Source organism: Prinia subflava, chromosome 10 (genome assembly GCF_021018805.1).
Source record: "Prinia subflava isolate CZ2003 ecotype Zambia chromosome 10, Cam_Psub_1.2, whole genome shotgun sequence".
Classification (NCBI taxonomy): Eukaryota; Metazoa; Chordata; class Aves; order Passeriformes; family Cisticolidae; genus Prinia; species Prinia subflava.
The window spans coordinates 1254951-1277235 of NC_086256.1; the positions used below are offsets into that span (position 1 = coordinate 1254951).

At 52.7% G+C, this 22285-nt stretch overlaps 1 protein-coding gene across 1 annotated transcript in view; it reads right to left on the reverse strand.

The window, feature by feature from the left end:
• SGIP1 (SH3GL interacting endocytic adaptor 1) overlaps window positions 1–21336 on the reverse strand; it is a 39298-nt gene extending 17962 nt beyond the window's left edge. Inside the window, exons 1-14 of the mRNA XM_063406991.1 lie at window positions 21331–21336; window positions 16430–16460; window positions 15080–15143; window positions 12159–12183; window positions 9585–9641; window positions 9166–9220; window positions 8162–8337; window positions 6430–6441; window positions 5934–5945; window positions 5376–5400; window positions 4991–5042; window positions 3483–3568; window positions 1641–1733; window positions 737–811 (exon numbers count right to left, since the gene is read on the reverse strand). Coding sequence (XP_063263061.1) covers window positions 737–811; window positions 1641–1733; window positions 3483–3568; window positions 4991–5042; window positions 5376–5400; window positions 5934–5945; window positions 6430–6441; window positions 8162–8337; window positions 9166–9220; window positions 9585–9641; window positions 12159–12183; window positions 15080–15143; window positions 16430–16460; window positions 21331–21336 — 769 coding nt within the window. The remainder of the gene's footprint in view (window positions 1–736; window positions 812–1640; window positions 1734–3482; window positions 3569–4990; window positions 5043–5375; window positions 5401–5933; window positions 5946–6429; window positions 6442–8161; window positions 8338–9165; window positions 9221–9584; window positions 9642–12158; window positions 12184–15079; window positions 15144–16429; window positions 16461–21330) is intronic.
• Between the last annotated feature and the right edge of the window lie 949 nt (window positions 21337–22285).

Consider the following 22285-nt stretch of genomic DNA (forward strand, 5'->3'; position numbering starts at 1 on the left):
CAGCAGGATATTAAGGCTAATCCTGCACTGCCTTCCCAGAGTGACTGATCCAAAGGCAGGGATGGTGTAAAGGACATTAATTTCACCAGGGTGAGACCAGCTTGGGAGCCAAAAATATCTTTGTGCTGCTTCTACTGCAGCATCCACTGAGACACTTCAAAGCTGTGGCTGCCCCTGGATCCCTGGCAGTGCCCAAGGCCGGGCTGGACAGGGCTCGGAGCACCCTGGGCAGTGGGAAGAGTCCCTGGACAGGGAACTGGATATGAGCTCCTCCCAACCCAGCCCAGTCCGGAATTCTCTGAATGCCAAGGGAAGGGGATGCACAGGGACCAGATCTGGGTCCAAAACGCAGCCATGGGGACTTGTCCCATCCCCAGTGCCACCCCAGAGCTCGGGATGGGACCTGTCCCTCCTGGTGCCACCCCAGAGCTTGGGATAGCACCTGTCCCATCCCCAGTGCCACACCAGAGCCAGGAATGGGACTTGTCCCTCCCAGAGCTCAGGATGGCACCTGTCCCATCCCCGGTGTCCCCCCCGAGCCGGGGGTGGCCCGTGTCCCCGGTGTCCCCCCCGAGCCGGGGGTGGCCCGTGTCCCCGGTGTCCCCCCCGAGCCGGGGGTGGCCCCTGTCCCCGGTGTCCCCCCCGAGCCGGGGGTGGCCCCTGTCCCCGGTGTCCCCCCCGAGCCGGGGGTGGCCCCTGTCCCCGGTGTCCCCGGGGCGGTGCCCGGCGCCGTTACCGATGGCCGGGGGCAGGGGGGAGCCGGTGCGCGGCGGCGTGGCCGGGACGTTCTTCGGGGGGAGCGGCGGAGGGGCTGGAACAGAGCACAGAGAGGGGAAATTCAGCCGGGGAGCAGCAGGGAGTGCGGGACATCCCATGGAGCATCAAACAGCATTCCCGGGAAAGGGGGATGAGGCGGGGATGAGCTCCACGCCCCGCCCGGCCCCGGACACTGCCAGGGATGGAGCAGCCGCAGCTTCTCTGGGAATTCCAGCCCAGCCTTCCCCATCCTCACAGGGAGGAATTCCTTCCCCAAATCCCACCCATCCCTGCCCCTGCCACTGGGAAGTGCAATTTTTTGGGGGTTGATGGGATTTCCCCCCTTTTTTCTACGTCTCAGCCTGCGCTCCTGTTTCAACCCCCTTAATTAGCATTTTAATTAAACCTGGATTCTCCGAGGCACGGAGCCGCCTCCACCTTTCTCCCCTGCCCATCCCAAGTGGATCCGGGAGGTGAAGCGGGGATCGGGAATGCTGGTGCTAATTAACAGTGGCTAATTAACCAGCAATGCTTTACAGGGGCATTTCTGCGAAGGGAATGGTTCCGCAGCTGCCCCGGGCTCAGGGAAAGCTGCAATAAAAATCAGGGACTCGGGGCTGTGCTGCTCTTCCCGAGGTTATCCTGGAAAAACCTGGGAAAACCGGAGCTCCCAACTTTTCCAGCCAGGTAACCACGTACAGGATCAGGATCCATTCACCCCTCCATCCCTTAGCAATCCCACTCCCTCCTCCATTCCACGAGTCAAACAAAAGGGAAAAACCCCTTTAATTTAAAATATTATGGAACTGCACGGCCTGGATGAGGGAAACTCAAATCCTTGACCCCATCTCTGGATATATTAATTTATTTTTATGGTCACTTACTTCCAGTTGGAAAAGGTCTTGGAAGTTTTGGGGATTCTACGTTTGTGTTCATGGGCTGGACTGACCCCCATACCTCAGGCTGGTCCAGGGCAGCTGAAAAAACAAAAATAAACATTTGAAAGCAATGAAAAAAACTCAAATATTTTCTTCCAATCACCCAAACACACAAATGAGACACTGAGGCTCTGGGAAAAGAGGGCCCAGGCAGTGACAGAAACCTCATTAATTAAAGACAGAGGGTTCTGTCATGGTGGATAATTAAAATCCTGTCTGATTTTGAAGCAGGACAAACAATTAGTTTGACACTTATGCTGCTTGACAAACAAAACAATGCCAGGGATGGATTTGGAGGCTTGTTATGGGAAGGAAAATATTGTATTGATGGCAAAAGTGGTCTGGGATTTTGGGATATGTAAAAAAACCCACCCAACCCATCAGGTATTAAAATGAAAAGATAATTGTATTCCTGGGGGGGAAATATTTTTATATGTAATTTGGATTTCTTGGAGATTTTTGCAATCTCCAAGAAGACTGCTTGCAAACATTGCTCTGATTAAAAGAATTAATTGGAGTCGTTAAGGACAAGACATAACGAGGCTACCAGGGCAGTGGCCACTCCCTGAGGTCCCGGAGACTCCAGGAGGAGGAAAAAATCTCTGGGAACAGCTCCCTCCAGGGCATGAGTGGGGTTGGTTTTGAGGAAAACAAGTCTTGCAAGGCTCCTGGGATTTGGGAAAAAATCGGGTTTGGAAGGAAGCAAAGTGTCCGTGTGCTAAAGGAGAGAAAAAAGACTTTTTTGAGATGGCATTTCCTGGGAATGAGGGGTGCAAGGTTTGTCCAACAGCTGCCTCCAGAATCCTGGATGGAGTTAAACCCCCTGCTCCAGGGGGATGGTTGGACTGGAAAATCCTGAGTTTTGCTATTCTTGAGCTGTTCCCTGTCAGGATCTCGCCCAGACCTCATAATTAACTAATTGACTTAAGCACTTGCTCTGTTTCCAGCCAGCCCGACGTCACCTGTCCTTCACCCTCTGCCTGGGCTCCTTCCTCCTCCAGCAGGAGGGCTGGGATCTGGGAATCAGGGAATTGTTCCTCTTGGAAAAGCCCTCGGAGCCCATGGAGCCCACACGGTGAATCCCACCCCGAGCATGTCTCTGAGTGTCACATGCACACACTGAGCACGTCCCCAAGTGCCACATGCACACACTGAGCACGTCCCCAAGTGCCACATGCACACACTGAGCACGTCCCCGAGTGCCACATCCCCACAGCTCTGAAATCCCTCCAGGATGGGGGCTCCACCCCTGCCAGGGCTGGGGAACATTGCCATGTCCATGCCACCAGATGCCACCAGGTCCCAAAGTCACCATGGCCCCAAACTCACCCATCCCAGCCCCAAACTTACACTGTCCCCAAACTGACCCGACCCAGCCCCAGACTCACCCGACCCAGCCCCAAACTCACTCACCAGGTCCTCAAACTCACCCACTACAGCCCCAAAATCACCAGGTCCCCAAGCTCACTTGCCACAGCCCCAAACTTGCCCACCCTGGCCCCAAACCTGCCAGATTCCCAAACTCACTCACCCCGGCCACAAAATCACCATGTCCCCAAAACTCCATCACCAAACTCACCACGACCCCAAGCTCACTAAAGCCCCAAACTCCCTTGTCCCAGGTCCCCAGACTCCCCCAGACTCCCCCCAGACTCCCCCCAGACTCCCCCCAGACTCCCCCCAGACTCCCCCCAGACTCCCCCAGGGCCCCCCCAGACTCCCCCCAGACTCCCCCCAGACTCCCCCCAGACTCCCCCCAGACTCCCCCCAGACTCCCCCCAGACTCACCATCCAGCTTGTGCTCCTCGAAGGCCGACTCCAGCGGGGGCCCGAAGAGCGGGGCCAGCGCCGCCGGGTCCTCCGTGGGTTTCTTGCTGTGGGGTGAGACGAGCACAGAGCAGCCGTGAGGGGCAGGTTTGTGCTCTGACCTTTCCAAGGGCTTTTTGTTTGATCCCAGGCCAACGAGGAGCTGGCCAAACACAGAATTCCAGGTGGGAAAGGGGAAAGGAGAGCGGCAGCACCACAGATCCAACCTTGCGGTGCCACAGCAGCTGCTGGGACGCTGAGTTGCTTCGGGATTACCCAAAACTTCACAGGAAAGGGTTTAAAAAAAGAAACACTTGGGGTCTGGACCATCTCAAGTTCTGTGGGTAGGAGAGGGCAGCTGTAGATGGGGTGCTGATGTTGGCTTTCATCTGTTTGGAAGCTGGGGGACGCAGAGATTATTCACACAAAGTGCAAGAAAGTATTGCACAGTGTCATGAACTCTGAGGGTGGAAGGTTGAATTTGAAAATCTATAATCCTTAGTTTTTGTGTCATATCATGAGAAATGCATGATTTTTGAGGTTTTTAGTTTAAGTAAGAGTTAAATCTCTACTTACAGAGAAAAATCATGGGGTGGAAAGAAAATCTGTAAAGTTTAAATGCAAAATGCAAAGAGCATCCTGCTTTTTTTGTATTATGTGGCTTTTCTGGAGGTAGGAATAAGAATTCCTCCCCGAGTTTCAATACTGAATGCCACGCCAAATGTGAAACAGGGAAAGGGAAGTACTTTGCCAACTGGACATTTGGAGGTGCTAGTAAGGGTGTCTTTTAAAAAGTATATAGGGATAAAAGCACATTTTTTTAAAAAAACTGAGACTGCTTTGCTCTGTACATAAACATTGTTTAGAAATACCTAAACAGAAAGTTTAGGTATAGGACCTAAATTGGATGTTGGTTTATGTTGGACCCTGCTCTGGTCCAACACACCTCGAGTCGAACCCTGGAGCTGCACAGGGCACATTCCCAGAGGGATTTGGCTTTGCTCCATCAAACCTTGCACGTTTGCTGTCCTAAATCAGTGCATCCCCCAAAGCTCGGCTGTACAGAGCTCTGGACAGAGCAGGCTCAAGGTGGCTCCACCAGGGAACGTCCTTGGAGCTTTTGGTGGAGAGCAGGGATGGAGCATCCCAACCACCACCAGCCCCTCAGCCCTGCCAAAATCCTGGAATGGTTTCTGTTGGAAAGACCTCAAAGCCCACCCAGGGCCACCCCTGCCATGGCAGGGACACCTCCCACTGTCCCAGGCTGCTCCAAGCCCTGTCCAGCCTGGCCTTGGGCACTGCCAGGGATCCAGGGGCAGCCACAGCTGCTCTGGGAATTCCCTTCCTCCCCCTCCCAGGGATTCCTTCCCAATATCCCACCCAACCCCTCCAGCTTCCCACCAAGCGCTGTGTGAGCGGGAATGTCCCAAAGCCCACCCTGGGATGAGGATCCTGGACCTTGGATAATCCCAGCCCAGCTCTGCACTGACCTGGCAGGGTCTGGCGTGGGCGTGGAGCGCCGGGGCCGCGTGATCTCCTCACCTGGGACAGGACACACACGGGTGAGGTGTGACATCCCCACCCCAGGGCTGTCACACCCGGCGTCCCACCCGCCCTGCTGTGCAGATCCTGGCAGGAAAAACCTGCTTTTGGTTCCAAATTTATTTCTGCACAGAACTAAATCAGGGAACTGCACTGCTGCAGGTATCCCGAGGATGTCGCCCACATCCTGCTCCAAGGAAAACTCCTGGGAGCCACCAGCTCTGCCAGGACCACTTCAAACCAAATTTAACTCGCCCCTTCTTCCCTCCCCCACCCTACAAAGCCCCTCCAGCAGGTGCAATGATGTTTTTACAGGCTGCAGGAGATACTTACTGGATAAATTCCTTTTAATCGTCCCCTGGAAGGAGAAACACAGGGATGAGTGGGGTGCACGGGGACACGGCTGCATGGCCCTTGTCACCCCAGAAGCAAGGCAGCCCAGCAGGAGCTGGCTGAGGGGACATTCCCAGAGGTGGCTGAACTCCAGGGAGCAGAAAACCCCACAGAAAACCCCGCAGAACACCACTGAGCCACACGAAGCCGCCGCTGCCTTCGGAGTTATCCCAAGTGCCACATCCGCAGGGATTTTAAACTCTCTGGGGATGGGCACTCAGCACTGCCATGGGTGGCTGTGCCAATGGCTCGTGGAGCAAAAGCCAAACCCTCCCAACCATGGGAGCAGGGACATCCCAGAACCGGAGTGGGATCTCCAGGGATTCCCATCCCTGAGCGCCCCTTTGCGTCATCGAGGTCCCACCATCACTGGGGTCACACAGTGGGGTGTGTGACACCCCTGGCAGCTGTCCCCACGCCCTGTGCCCACCCCGGAGCCCTGGCACGGGCAGGGACCCCTCCAGGAGCCCGTTCCCAGTCCCAGGAGCGGGTTCTTACCGGGCTGCGCCGCTGCGGTCAGCGAGAAGGGGAGAGAAGAGACACCTGGTCAGAGAGTGACAGGTCAGCACCCCAGGGTCCCCAACAGCCACCACACCTCCAGGGTCACCCTGGGAGAGCCCCCAGGGGAACCCAAATCCTGGGAAATGGGGGGGATTTCCCCACTGGAAGCTGAGTTCTCTTGGAGAAACCTCAATGGCACCATGGGTGGGATTCCTGCCCTCTCCTACCTTTGGATGTGCCACAATCCAGGTAAAACCCAGCCCTTGCACACCCTGTGCAAATCCTTGCACCCAAAGCACGCTCAGAGCCAAGCCCAGCTCTATTTTTGCACAGTCTATTTTAAGATGCTCCAAGCCAGCGATAAAGGAAATTAAACTTCATTCTAGAAGGGCAGGACTTGTTATTTGCTTTTGGCATTTCAGCCCTAGTGACAGGACAAGAGCACACAAAGCTGGGTTAAAATACTCCAGGAGATAAAAATTGCATTCCTTACCGGACTTTTCCTCTAAAAGAAGGCAGAGAGAGGGAAAAAAAAAGAGAGAATGAGAAGGTGAGGGGTTTAAAATAAAGAGGAATCAAAGATTTGTGTCAGGTTAAAGACACAGCAAAGCAGAGGGACAGGAGTGCTCCAGCTTCACCCATCACATGGGAGACTGGAGGGAGAGGGGGCGTTTGGGAATATTAAAGTTGTGTCTGAGCCATCTTATGGAAAGAATTCCATGGTTTTATCATTGCAGGCCCCGCTGGGCATTCCCAGTGAAGGCAGCAGAACTCCAGCTCAGGGGGCTGGGAATGATGGTGGCTGCAGACACAGCCCTGGCACAGGGTGCCCAGCGGAGCTGGGGCTGCCCCTGCATCCCTGGCAGTGCCCAAGGCCAGGCTGCAGCACCCTGGGACAGTGCCAGGCGTCCCTGCCATGGAATGGGAGGGGATTCCAGGTCCCTCCCAGCCCAACCCGTGGGGTTTCTGCTCTCCCTCCCGCAGTGGTGCCCCAGCAGGGCTTTGCTTCAGGAGAGAAGACAAGCCCAGGAGAGGGGCAGGGAGCTGGCAGCGAGAGCTGCAATTCCTGTGGATGCCAGATTCCTGCAGGCAGCTCCTGCCCGGGGCTCTGGTGCTTTCCTGGCCCGTGCCAGGATCCAGAGCAGCCCCAGTCCCCAGCCCATCTGCTCCCTTTGGCTCCACACCCGGATCTGGGATCCTCCTGCCCAGCCCGGCTTTTCCCTGAGCTCATTCCACAGGGGGGCTCTGGCTGCAGCCCCAGGGATCCCCCCAGGCCCAGCAGTGAACCCAGCCCACACTGGGATCCTCCTCACCCCTTCCCAAACAACCTCCAACCTCAGCAGGAACAACACCACGGAAAAGAGCAGACAAAAATCCCATTTGGTGAAATGCACGTTCCACGAGAATCTGCTTTTCCTAATATCATAATTATTGAATTGTTCATTTTGAGACTGGGTTTTCCCCCCTTTTTTTTGTGCTTCCCAAAGCACCCGACTGCCATTTCTAATCCTGGAATGCCAACAGACAGAAACCCCCTGGTTGGGAAGCAGGAACAAAACACAGGGATTTTATTTCAGTTTGGCTTGGAGAGTCATTCACACTTCAGATGCAGGTTATTTATAAATCACAGAAATCTCCATCTGGGAAGCCACTAAAGCCCACACTCCAACCTCCTGAAAGCCCAGAATCCAATCTTTTCATGGCTGAACAGATTGGGATGAGCCAACAGGAATCTCAACAAGCCTTGGGAAAATAGAGGAGGATGGTCTCTGTGCCAGGATGGACTAAGGAGAAATGACCTTTCCTGCCTGGAGCCTGGATTCACCTCCAGGGTGAGAAACATCCCTCGAAAATCCCATGGAAAATCCCACAGGTGCCTTCCTTGGCTTGGGAATCAGGGCAAGACCCTGAATGACAACGACTGAAAATTCCCCTTGATTGAAAATCCCCTTTTTCCTCATTGAAAAATGAGGAGAAGAGGGAGGGAAAAAAATCAGGGAACAATACATCCTGATCTCTTTTAGGAGTAGGAAAGGGAATTTTTCAGACATTTTGAACTGGAAACATAATTTCAATATATCTGAGCAACCCCTGCAGCCACATCCCTGCGGGCCAGACCCCAAAATAAAGACACCAAATCCAAGCAGAATGACAAGTCTGGGATGATCCCAGTGGATCAGCCGTGCCCCGGGAGCTGGGGAAGGTGGGAATTGGGAGGGACTCACCACGGGGGAGGGAGAAAGTGCAATGTTGCCTATGGAGGCCTTGAGCTCATCCACGGTGGCGGCGCTGCGCAGGACGTCCTTGGCCTGCAGTGGCTTGATCTTGATGTTGAATTTCTTGTGCGCCTCCTCCTCCTCCTCCGACTCGCTGGACGAGTAGAAGTGCTTTCCTTTGGTAGGTACAGCACAGTTAAGGAATTTTCCCTTCCTCGGCATTCCAAGGCTGGCTGGAGAGTGGGAATCTTGGGGATTCCAAAGTGCTGACCCCAAATGGGGAGAGGGGATGGTGCTGGGCCTGTCCCTGCTGCATCCCAGTGCAGCCAGAGCAGGTGGAGCTGCTGCTCCCAGGGATAAACCCAGCCCAGGGGTTGTATCCACATCTGGATTTCACGGGATTGTCCAGGCTGGAAAAGCCCTGTGAGAAAATTGGGTCCAACCATCCCCCAGCACTGCCCCGTGTCCCCAGGTGCCACATCCACATGGATTTTAAATCCCTCCAGGAATGGGGACTCCACCCCTGCCCTGGGAAGCTGTTCCAAGGCCTGACCAGCCTTTTCCATGAAGGAGTTTTCCCAAATTTCCAACCTGGACCTCTCCTGGAACTTGAGGCTGTTCCCTCTCCTCCTGTCCCTGTTCCCTGGGAGCAGAGCCCGACCCCTCCTTGTTGAGAGCCACAAGCTCCTCCCTGATCCTCCTTTTCTCCAGGATAACCATGGACATTTTGGTCTCCATCCCATGGGAAGCTCCCCCACTCCTCCTTTCATAGCAGTGAACCAAAGGCAATTCCAATGCCTCAGGTAATTCCCTGGGGAATTCAGCTTCACCTGCAGAGTGCCAGCTCCAAATGAAAATCAAAAGGTGAGAATGAATAATAAGTAATAATAATTAACAATAATCATTAATAATAATTATTAATAATGACATAAAAAGAGCCAGTGGCCTGCCTGTGAACCCCAGCTCCTGTTCCAGGCTGTAAGCCAAGAGGCAAAGCCAAACCCAAAGGATATATCCTGGTTCCTCGGGTCGGATGCTGTATCCCTCCTCATCCAGCTCGGGTGAGTTCTGGATAGGGAACAAACAAAAATCCAAACAAACCAGGAAAATTAGGAATGTTAACCCTTGGAAAGCTGGAGCAGCTCTTTCCTCCTGCACAGCCCAGGCCCCTGTGAGAGCAAAGGGCACCTCAAACTCCACCCTTAATTTTGCAGAAGGAAAGGTTTTAATCCTTGTTTATAACTCCAAGTTTTCTCTGCATAAACTGCAACCGCCCCTGGGCCAGGACAGAGCTCTCCAGAGCCACCTCATTCCTGGGAATTCTGGTCGAGGTATGGAATTGGTGTCTGGACAGAGCTGATTCCACCCAAAAAGCCCAAAATGAGCCTGGGATTCCCATGGGATGCAGCTGGAAGCTCCAGGGGACACTTACGTATCTGTCCCAGTCGATCTCTGCATAAAATCCATTTGGGGCTCCGTTGGTTTTCTTCTGGAAAGGAAAATCCCCATGGTTTAAATGGAGGAAGCAGGAACACAGCACATCCCAGAGTGGGATCCCACACCCTCATCAGAAATCCAGCAGCACTCCCCGTCTCTGGAATTCTCCCATCCCAGAGAGATGAAAGGAGGGGGAGTTTTGGAATATTCTTTATGAGGACATCCAACATTCCTTAGGGAAAAGGAGGAATTGGCTGTTTCTCCCTGCACTGGGATGTTCCAGCCCCTGGGAAGGGCTGGCAGCAGTGGAAGCTCCCAGGGGAGCAGGGAATCATTTCCTGGGAGATAAACCCCTTCCCAAGAAAGAACAATCCCAGGAAGGATTCAGATCCCATTATCCCGCATGCCAGGCATTGTGAACTCGGGATGGAGCACTGGGAAGGCTCTGGGATGAGTCCATGCCATGAAACACCAACACACACAGGAACTGCTGCCTGGGATGCAGGGAATTCCGTTTGGAAGAGGCTCTGGGCATCCGTCACCTCTGGAACCCTTCCCTGCTGGGCTCTGGGCACCCAAACCCATCCTAAGTCCCGTGGCCACCACGATTTTGGGATCCTGAGTGGGATAACCCAGCAAACCTGAGCTTCCAGAGGGAACATTCCCATCCCTGATCCAGCCCCTCACCTCCACATCTCTGCTCCCCACATTGCCCAAGGATGGAGCAGCTTCCCTGGAAGCTCAGGAAAGCAGGAAAACCTCCTCTGGATCCTGTTCCGTGGGAATTCTGGATGCTGTTCCATGGGATTCCTGCTTTCCCCCTCCATTTCTACTTAACCCCATTTCCACCAGCCCGGCTGGCCCCAGAGGGTTTTCCCTGCGCTCTGGATTCCAAGGCAAGGGTGACTCCCTGTTTTCCACACCCCTGTGGGAGCTGGGAGCCGAGCTCAGTTTTCCTTACCCCGTTTTTATTTCCTCCTTCCTGCGTGCCCTCGGCTTTGCTATTGGAAGTTGGATCATTGGGATGAGGGCTGGGCTGCTGCAGGCATGGGGGTGGCAGAAAAAGGGTTAAAATACCTGCTCCTTGGCTGGGTTTTTTGGTTTTTCTTTTTAAATGCACAAAACTAAGTTGTAGGAGCTAGGGAACAGGGATTTGTCAGGAAAGGAAGGCTCAGCTGTGGCTCCACCAGGATTAAAGGTGGATTTTCCTGTGGGCTCTATTCAGCAGTCAGGATTTGCCTCCTGGCCACTCCAGTGGCTGCAAAAATTATGTGGAAAAGGGTCTGGAGGATGAAAAATGATATTAGATGTCTCCACCTCCAATCCCTCTGCCTCAATCACCTTCAGCAGCTTCACTTTATTCCCTAAAAATTGGGAAAATTTCTGCATCCTGGGAGAGGACACCTGAGGCCCCTCTGCCCACACCTGGCAAGGAAAAGCTGCCCATGGGATTTCTGCTGTGAGAGGGAACAACCTGGGATGTTCCCGGGATATTCACAGAATTACAGATGGAAAAATCCTCCAGGATCATCCAGTCTGAGCTGTGCCCTGTCCCCACCTTGTCACCAAGTGCCACATCCCGGTGTTCCCTGGACACCTCCAGGGATGGGGACTCCTCCCTGACCACCCTTTCTGTGGAGAAATTCCTTGGGATATCCAACCTGAACCTGCTATTTACTAATTTATCCAGCCTAAACCTGCCAGTTATTAATTTATCCAGCCTAAACCTGCTAGTTATTAATTTATCCAGCCTAAACCTGCCAGTTATTAATTTATCCAGCGTAAACCTGCCAGTTATTAATTTATCCCTGCTGAATAGAGCCGTGCTGAAGGCACTACCTTTACTTTCATCTCTATTTCCTAACAAGCAGCTTAAAAACACAATGAGGGCCCAAAGCCGAGGATTTGGGGTCAGATTGGGGGAAAACAAAAATGATTTCTTGCAAGGAGCAGCTTGATCCCCCATTTTTTTTTTATCTTTTTAAAAGATATCCCAGCTCTGCTCTCCCTGCTGAGCCTCACAAGGAGCTCATCTTAATTTTGAGGTGAAATTCTAAAGTCTGGATTTGCTGAAGAAGCAAAGCCCAGTCTGAACCCAGCATTTTTTGATATCAAACACTAAAGGAGACAGGGCCCACCTCCTACCCAGCTCTAGCAGGGGCATTTCAGTCTAACACCAGGAATACAAGCAGAAATCATTAAAAAAAACCAAAACAAACAAAAAATCCCCACAAATATCTCCTTGTTTTCAGGTTAATATAGAAAATAAAAATAGAGGTTGGAAACAGCTGCTCTGGCAATTTCCCCTGAACTCCTCAGGCAGCAAATCTGGCCCAAGCCAATTAGCAGGGCTGGAAACGAGGATGAGGAGCTGCTTTGGCAGGACACCTGATCCCTCTGCCCCTGGCACTCCCTCTGTTGATATTTTTGTAGAAAACCTGGGATTTGCCTTTTTTTACATGGAGTTTGTTAATTTATTTTCTATATTAAGCAGAAAACTGTTCACAGATGCTGATGGTGGTGGAAGGGGAGGTGACACTGGAGGAGCAGAGGGCTGGACAATACTCACGATGCCATCCCTGTCCGGTGACCCTCTGGAAAGAGCAGAAAAAGGAGCTGGGTTAGTGCCCAAACCACACCAAATTAACTCAGGGAAATTGTGTTTTTTAAATCAATTCATGGCAGAAAAGACTGGAATTACGACATGGTCAGCATGTCTGAGTTACCTGCTCCCCGTGGAACCCACACAAGGTCACAGAATTTTTTTTACCCTCATTATTAATTATGATTAATTTATCAGCTGATAAATTTTGGGTTTATCAGTCAATGAAGTGCTGCTGGGGCTGGCAGTGCCCCTCCCACTGCCACATCCCTGCCCCGTGTCCATCCTTCTGCAGGTGACAAAAATCCCCCCTGGAGGCATCTCCAGGCTTCAGCCCTGCCAGAAGGACAGAGCCTCTCTGCTGAATGGATCGGGAACTGCTGAGGCTCTCCGGGGCCCTAATCCCCAGCTGCTTATGGGATTTGGGATCTGGGCTGGCTCAGGCAGCCCCGCAGCCACATCCCAGCACCGCCCAGGGATGCCCAGGGATTTCGGGAATGCAGGTGGAAGAGCTCCTGGCACATCCCGAGCTCTCTGCACTGCCCAGGATGTGCCACCAGTTCACACCTGACTGGGGCACCACGGAAACCCTGCCGGGAGCTCCTTGGTTTCTTACTGACCATGCCTTAAATCTTCCCAACTTAATCCACGCTTGTGTCCCACCTCTCCTATTTAGGCTCCATCTCTTTGCACAAAAGCCTCTGAAATCCTTGGGAAGTGGCACAAATCCCTTCTGCTTTTGCATTTCCTCCTCAGTGCGTGATCCCCAGCACAGAGATGTCACCCCCTGCCCCCATCCCAGCTGGAATTGCTGTGGAGACCCTCCCCAGGGGGGGAAGAGCAGCAGCTCCTTCCCCACTGCAGCTCCAGCAGAACCACCCTAGAGCCACCAGCAGCTCCAGGGACCCCAGCGCGGTGTCCTGGGGCTGTGGTGGCCCGGCCACGGCCGGGGGTGGCTGCAGGGGGTGGCAGATGCCATCATCTCTCCCTCCCTTCTCCCGGCTCCATCCCTCTTTCCATCCCTCCCTTCTCCCGGCTCCATCCCTCTTTCCATCCTTCCCTTCTCCCGGCTCCATCCCTCTTTCCATCCCTCCCTTCTCCCGGCTCCATCCCCCTTTTCCATCCCTCCCTTCTCCCGGCTCCGTCCCCCTTTTCCATCCCTCCCTTCTCCCGGCTCCGTCCTCCTTTTCCATCCCTCCCTTCTCCCGGCTCCGTCCCCCTTTTCTATCCCTCTCTTCTCCCGGCTCCATCCCCCTTTTCCATCCCTCCCTTCTCCCGGCTCCGTCCCCCTTTTCCATCCCTCCCTTCTCCCGGCTCCGTCCCCGCTGCCGCCGGGGATTTGGAGAGCGCCAAAAGCCCTTGGGGGCGCGACCGCGCCGTGACCCCGCCGTGCTAATCACTGCTGCTGCTAATTGCAGCGTCCTCCGGGGTGGCCTCTCCGCGACCTCCCCGGCACCCTGGGATCCCTGCTGTCCCTGCCAGCCCGTCCCCAACTTGCCGGGATCGGCGGGATGGAGCCATGGGAATCTCAGCGCTGGGTAAAGGCAGCGCCCAGCCCCGGCTCCAGCGGTTTTCCAGGAGGAGAAGATGCAGAGGAGCCTCATTCCCGCCCATCCGGATAAATTATGGATGGACTCACACCCAGCTGGAGCTCCTGGCTGTCCCACTGCTCGGTGGATGGATGCCACCATCCCTGGGGACAGCAGGATGGCACCTCGGGGGTGGCACCTCCCTGTGTCCCCTGCGCTCGGCCCCTCTTTGCAGCAGGAGAAGCCTGGCAGAGCTGCCAGTGCCACCAGGGTCACCCGGCCAGGCCTGGGGATGTGTCCCTTGGCATGGGGAACCTCCAAACAACTCCCACCAGGACATAAAACAGCTCAGGGAAGCAAATCCAAACGGAATAAAAGTGAAAGCTCAGAGTTCCTGCTGACAGACACCCGAGCAGAGCTGCAGGAGGGACTCCCTGCTGCCTGTCCCCCGCTGTCCCCAGGACGTGGTGGCACAGGCTCCTTTTCCACAGCCCTTGGGGACATCCACCCCAAAGCCACAGCAGCGGCGGCTGAGAACCATGGAATTGTTTGGGCTGGAAAAGCCCTCGGAGATCATCAAATCCAACCACTCCCAGCTCTGCCAAGGCCAGCACTGCCCTCTGTCCCCAAGTGCCACATCCCCAGGGCTTTTAAACCCCTCCAGGGATGGGGGCTCCACCTGTGCCAGGGCTGGACAACCTTTCCATGAAGGAATTGTCCCAAATATCCACCCTGAGCCTCCCCTGGCCCAGCCTGAGGCCGTTCCCTCTTCTCCTGTCCCTGTTCCCAAATCCCCCCTGGCTGTCCCCTCCTGTCAGGAGCTGTGCAGAGCCACAAGGTCCCCCGAACCTCCTTTACTCCAGGCTGAGCCCCTTTCCAGCTCCCTCAGCCTCTCCTGGGGCTCCAGACCCTTCCCAGTCCCCACACAGAGCATCCCCCACCAGATGTGGGACGAATCCCCTGCCAGATATTTTCCGGGAAGTGAAATCCTTGTGCTGCACCAGCCCCTGCACCCTCCTCACCCCCCAAACCATCAGTGTAAATCGAATTTGCATCTCTAAGGAGCTCCGAGGAGCAGTTTGTGCAGAGATGAATCTGCTCCTGCTCCGAGGAGTCATTTTCCATGGTCCCCAAAAATCCCCCTGCACTGAGAACTCCTCGGCAGCTCCCAGGAAATCCCACACTGGCCGGGTGTGCAGGGAAACAGCTGGAATGTGTTTGCTGTCAAAAACCCCATCCAGAGATAACAAAGATAACAACGGCCTGGGATGCCCCAAATTCCTGCCTGTGCTGGCACAGGGGAGCAGCTCCTGCCTGCTGCAAACCACATTAAAATCCCATGAGCCCAGATCAGCTTACGTGGAATCAGTGTCCTTTTCTTTCTTCCGTATGCCAAAGGCCTTCCTGGTACGTTTTTTCAATCCTGAGGGGGAAAGGAACACAAAGGGAAAGGCAATATTAATATAACCCCCAAAATAAATCCTCCTAAAGTTCCTCCTTCCCTCGCCGGCTGCAATCCATAAATGCAGTGAAAAAGGGAAAAGCCAAAGGCAGAGGATCACAGAATCGAGGAGCTGCCAGAGGCTGTGTGGACATTTGTTTCTGCCATTTATTTGTTCATTTAACACTCATTAGCTCCCTCCCAGTGTGTGGGGCTGAGTTATTTCCCACTTCATATTCCACTATCAATATTTGTTTCACAGTTAATATTTCCCAGTCAATATTTGTTTCGCAGTTATTATTTCTCACCTAATATTTGGTTCAGTTATTACTTCTCACTTAATATTTGGTTCACAGTTATTGTTTCCCAGTTAATTGTTTCACAGTTATTATTTCCCTGATACTATTTGTTTCACAGTTAATATTTCCCATTTCATAATTGTAACACAATTAATATCTCCCACTCAACATTTATTTCCCAGTTATTATTTCACAGTCAATATTTATTTCCCAGTGAATTGTTTCACAGATATTATTTCTCTGTTAATATTTGTTTCCCAGTTAATATTTCCCAGTTAATATTTCTCACTCAACAGTTATTTCCCAGTTATTATTTCACAGTCAATATTTATTTCAGTTAATTGTTTCATAGTTATTTCCCAGTTAATATTTGTTCCAAGGTTCTTATTTCCCAGTGAATATTCCCAATATTTGTCCTAATGACTCCCTCCTTTTCAGTGCTGTTTGTGGGCACTGATGAAAGGAGGAAAAGCCCTCCTGGGTGTTAAAATCCACTTTAAACCCTGAGGTTGGCTGTGCTCAGCACTGGTTTTTATCTGCACAATGCCCAGGACCAAGGATCCTGGAGCCAGCTGGGAAATCCTGGAATTGCAGAGCCCCAGGAGCAGCACCACCACAACCCTTGGAAAGCAGACAGGGTGGGTTTCTCCAAGCTTTTCCCTCTTTTTGCAGAATGCCAGGATTGTTTGGGGATTTTAAAGCTTTTCCTGTTCCCCATGGGCAGGGATAGCTTCCCCTATCCCAATTTTCCAGCCTGTGGGATCCATATATTCCATAAAACCAGCTGAACCCCACGGGCTCATCCATCCTGCCCCATTCCTGGATGGCTCTGCTTTCCCAAATCCATCCTTTTCCCCATGCCCACCAAGGCTCAGGAGAGTCCGTAAATAACAGAGGAATGTTCCCATTGATCTCCCCCCTGGAAAATCCTCATCCTCCAAACCCCGAGCGGAACGAGAAGGGCAGAACCCCCCAGGACTGAGCTGCTGTTTGCTCTCCTCTGAAGCAGAACCAATCTGGCTGAAATTTGTCCAGCAGCTCGTTATGTAAGAGTTCCATCTGCCTGGACTGGGGGAAAAACAGGGATGTTTGGGAAAGGGAGAACAAAAAGGAGAGGGGAAAGGGGTGCTGAGAGCAGATCCCCCACAAAAACCCACCCCGTTCATCCCAGTGACTGCCCCGAGGGGGACACCAAAAGGGACAGAGCTCAGAGCGGGACAAGGCTGGGACTTCCCAGGAATGGGATTTCCCAGGAGCTTCCCTGCTACAGGAAAATTCCCCAACCAGAGGTGCAGGGTTGGGATTCCTCAAGCCCCCTCTCAGGTGGTTTTAGGGCTGAAGCACCCTCAGACCTGTCCTGGCAAGACTCGGCCTTCTAAAAAATAATCAAATCTTTTTGCAAAGATCTCAGCCTTCAACCACAGAAATTCCATGTGGAATTCTCTGGACTGGAGATTCCAGGACTTCCAGGACAGACCCAGGCTGAACCCACCCCTGTGTTGGTTCATCTCACTTCAAACACAAAAGTCTCTCCAAATCCACGGCATTATTCACCTCTCAAATCCCTTTTTCCTGCTATCCATAAGGATTCCATCTGAGAACCACAATTTACTGTTTAACACTGCGAAACTTTCTCTGTTTCATTCTTAAGAAGGGCCAACATCATTTTCTGCACCAAAAATTTAATTCTAGGAGCAAACCATCCCCATTCTCCCAAATCCAGTCCTTCACCCTCCACCCTCAGCTGCTGCCTCTGGACCCCCAAATGTTGAGGGAGAAAAATGATTCACTTGGGAGATGGAACTCATAAGGAAAACACCTCTCCAAGAGGAAAGGCAGAGTATTGGTGCTCTCTGTGATGATTAAAGCAAAAAAATTGAAATGCTTAAAATGAATTCTACTTCATCTGTGCACAAAGATAAAATTTATCTATGGCTTGTGACTGACTCAAGCACAGGGAAAGAAGGGAGAGAAGGGGGAAATGAAATAATCACTCTTAGGTTTGATTTTTCTTTGGTTTAGGCATGGGGGCGTTCAGAGCTGGATTTGGGCAGCCTCTGCTTTGCCCACCACACAGAGCTGCACATTCCTCCTGGATTTTCCTTGGGTGAGCCCAGGGACGTGGGAACTGAAAGGAGGAAGAACCTTCCCTGTGCTGAGCACAGCAGAACAAAGCTCCCGGAACCCTCAGGCATTCCCAGAGGGAAAAGTCTCTCAGTAAATTCAATTTTAAGGCCCTAAATCAACATCCCAACTGCTGGGTCTCTGCAGGTTGCCCAGAAGATTCCCCTGCTCCGCCACAGCAGCAGCCTGGACACCACCAAGGCCATTTTGACACAAAAATGGGCACTTTTGGTCCTCTGCACACCCCAAAACCCTCAACTGCTTCACCCTCTGCAGCACAAAATCCGAGCCCCAGTCACCACCTTGCTGCAGCCACTGCTGCTTCTAATTTTGTCCAATTTATTCTGGGTAATTAAGTTAATTAATGCCTTCCTAATATTCCAAAGGCTTCCCCTGCCCCTGGCTGTGCAGCAGAGCTCGGGGATAACCTGAGCCCTCCGACACAGCATTAATATTTCAGCTTCCCTCATTTCCAAGTCTAATCCCAGATCCCGTTCCAGGGAGGAGCCCCTGGAGCAGCAGCACCCGGAGCCTGGTCCTGCACTGCCCTGGGAGGGGCTGTGGCAAAAATCCTTTGGGATTGGCCCCGGTGCCACCGGGATCCAGCCACAAATCCAGCACCCGGGGAGTTGGGAATGCTCACCTGGAGAGGAGAAGGCTCCAGGGAGAGCTCAGAGCCCCTGGCAGGGCCTGAAGGGGCTCCAGGAGAGCTGGAGAGGGGCTGGGGACAAGGGATGGAGGGACAGGACACAGGGAATGGCTTCCAGTGCCACTTCCCAATATCCCAAATAGGATATTGGTAAGGAATTCCTGGCTGTGAGGGTGGGATGGGACTGGGCTGGAATTCCCAGAGCAGCTGTGGCTGCCCCTGGATCCCTGGCAGTGTCCCAGGTCAGGCTGGAGCACCCTGGGGTGGCGGGAGGTTTCCCTGCCCATGGGATGAGCTTTAAGGTCCCTTCCACTGAACAATTCCATGATTTTATGATTACAACCCTCCCCAGGCTTACAACAGTTCCCCCCTGTTGGAAAACGAAAAGAAACAAAAAAGGCAAAAGGGATGTTCCATCACACTCCCCCAGAGCAGGACATTGTTGGCATTTTGCCTTTGGCTCCAAGGAAAATAAATCCTTGAAAATCAAAGTGAGCTGCAACAATCCTGGGCTTGGGTTTCTTTAAAAAACACAAATAAATGCTGAAGAGTTTGGTCCTGATCAGAAATTTCAGTAGAAAGGCACTGAAGGAATAACAGCGTCAGTCCAGGGATGGGAATGTGGGAATGAAGGCTCTCCCTCATTCCCAGTGGATCTGTCCCAGTGGACAGAGGTGATCCAAAATCCCATGGCTGATCCCAGATCCAGCCCCATTCCCAGCCCTGAATCCAGCCTCTGATGAGCTGAACTCCTCCCAGGGGGGCTGAACTCACATCCAACCCCTTTCTCCCAACTCCCATCCCATTCCAGGTGGGAAGGGATCCCTGGAGCTTCTGGGGCCACCCCTGGCTTTGGGACTGTGTCCCCCAGTCCCAGAGCAGGATCCAGCACCACATTCCCAGTGGGATTCGGGCTCCCAGGACCTCCCCAGACCTTCAGCACCTTCCTCCCTTTCCAGCTCCCCAAATATTCACGGGATTGGAGAATGCCAGAGCCCTGGGGTGAAATCCTGCTCCGTGCACGGTGAGGGGTGGTTTGGAATCATGGAATTTCTAGGCTGGAAAAGCTTCCCAAGATCAAATCCAACCATTCCCAGCACTGCTAAGGCCAACACTGTCCCATGTTCCCAAGTGCCACATCCACAGGGCTGTTAGATCCCCCCAGGGATGGGGACTCCACCTGTGCCAGGGCTGGAAAACCCTTCCCATGAGGAAATATTCCCAAAAATCCAACCTAAACCTCCCTGGCATCAAATACAGCCAGATATAAAAACCCAAATCACTCTGCAAGCAGAGCTCAGCTCAAATAACTCCGGTACCAGGGACAAGATTCCAGCTGCAGAATATTCCCAGGATGTGGGAATACCACAAAACCACAAAACACCACAAAACCCAAACCACGGAAATTACTGATATTCCACATTTAAATGGAATAAACTACACAGGGCAAGGCCCGAGCCCAAAGCAAAGCTCAGCACTGGGGAGAAAAACTCTCCTTAAAACCCAGGGCAGCACCAGCAGGATGCATCCCAATAAAATTCCAGCAATCCTGTCAGTATTCCAGGAATACCCAGCAGCAGGATGCATCCCAATGAAATCCCAGCAATGTCTGCAGGGTTTCAGGAATACCCAGCACCAGCAGGACGCATCCCAATGAAATCCCAGCAATGTCTGCAGGGTTTCAGGAATACCCAGCAGCAGAAGGATGCAAATCCCTGCTCAGAGGCTCCTCAGGAATCTCTCAGCTCCCACCTTCCCCCGAGATCAGATTTGGACCCTCAGCCCAGAGAGCCCCGGGCATGCAGGGACAATCCCCAGGGACAATCCTGAGGGACAATCACCAGGGCCCGGGGTTAGAGGACAATCCAGAGGGCCAGGGGGGACAATCCCACAGGACAATCCCCAGGGCCAAACCTGAGGGACAACCCCAAGGTACAATTCCCAGGATCGGGAGGACAATCCTGAGGGACAATCCCAACAGCTGGGGGGGACAATTCCCAGGGACAATCCTGAGGGCCAGGGGGACAATCCTGAGGGACAATCACAAGGGAAAATCCCAAGGGCTGCGGGGACAATCCTGAGGGCCTGGGGGTGGGGACAACCCCGAGGGACAGTCCTGAGGGACAATCCCCAGGCCAGGGGGACAATCCTGAGGGACAATCCCCGGGGCTGGGGGAACAATCCCCAGGGACAATTCCCAGGACTGGGGTGGGAGGACAATCCCCAGGGACAATCCCGAGGCTATGGGGACAAGCTTGCCCCAGGCACAATCCTGAGGGCTGGGGGAGACAATCCCGAGGGACAGTCCCCAGGCCGGGGGGACAACCCTGAGGGACAATCCTGAGGGACAATCCTGAGGGACAATCCCCAGGCCAGGGAGGACAATCCTGAGGGACAATCCTGAGGGACAATCCCCAGGCCAGGGGGGACAATCCTGAGGGACAGTCCCCAGGCCAGGGGGGACAATCCTGAGGGACAGTCCCCAGGCCAGGGGGGACAATCCTGAGGGACAATCTCCAGGCCAGGGGGGACAATCCTGAGGGACAGTCCCCAGGCCAGGGGGGACAATCCTGAGGGACAGTCCCCAGGCCAGGGGAGACAATCCTGAGGGACAATCCTGAGGGACAGTCCCCAGGTCGATCGCTCCCCCAGGATCCCCAGGATTCCCAGGAGCACAGCTGTGCCTTTCATTCCCGCTGGCACGGCCGCAGCCGGGCCGGATGCGCTCCCGAGCCCGCCCGGCCCGGCCTCAGCCCCCGCTCACGCCCACAGCGCCATTTCAGGGCATCTCAGGGCTTTGGGGGATAAATGAGCCCCCGGTTACCTTCCCTTCCCTTCCCCACACACCGAAACGTCAATTTGAAAACATATTATTATATATAAATCGACATTAAAACCCCAAGTTGGTATCTTTTCCTCAAAAAAAACCATATCTATTAAAAAATCCTATTGGAAGAATTTTTTTGCCATTCCATCTGTCCCAGCCCTGTTTTCCAAAGAGTCTCCTCAAAATCCATCCCCTGCAACAGCTCTGACAATATTTATGGGAAAACCCCCATTTTTTGAGGGTGTGGAACAGAGATTTGTTAAACCTCACCTCCATCCTCGCCTGAAGCAGCTTTGGCTCCAGCCCGTGGCCAAGGCCACTCCAGGAATTCCCATTCCCGGTTTCCAGGTGGGAAAGGGAACCCCTGGGCTGCCACAACAAAGGAAAAGCATCCCGGTGTGGTCACCAAACCCCTGCAATATTCCCATTTCCAGGGGTTTGTACCCAAAATGAGGCACCCAAACCTTGCCCGGAATTCCTGAGACCATCCAGCTCCCGCTGCCCAAGGAGCACCTGGATTCTCCAGCAGTGATTAAGTCTGGGACTAAAAATAGGAGCAGCAGGCCTGACCTAAAGCCAGGTTTAATTTCTGAGCTGAGGGAGATTTTCCCATCCTCACCCTGCAGAGCTCCAGGTGAGAGCAGCCAGGTAAACACCAAGCATTAATGATATTTTTATTAATTAACTGTGCAGTATACATTGTGTTAATTATATTATATTGTTATATTAATTATATAGAATATTATATATATTCTATATTATTATTTCCTATTTTATATATTTATATATTGCATTTTCTACTGTTTTATTAATTATATATATTATTTTCATATTATTGTTTATATATTAATTAAATATAATAATTATATTATTATATATTATTAATTTAAGGCTGTTTAAGTGTCCAAGGCTAGGCTGGGACATTGGGATATTAGGAATTGTCCCTGACCTGGCAGGGCTGGAATGGGATGAGCTTTGAGCTGTTCCCAACCCAAACCATGCCAGGATTTTATTATTAATAATTAATTATTCATTAATTATTAATATTAAATCTAATAACAAGGTGCACCTTTAATGATACCCATAAATCGAACATGATATATTATTTTTTATATTTAATATATCTGTGGGGCTGCTTGAAATTCTTGATGCACCTGAAGCAAGGGCAGGCTGGGAAACGTCATCATTCCTGCTCCACCTCATCCCAAAATTCCTGCAATTTTCC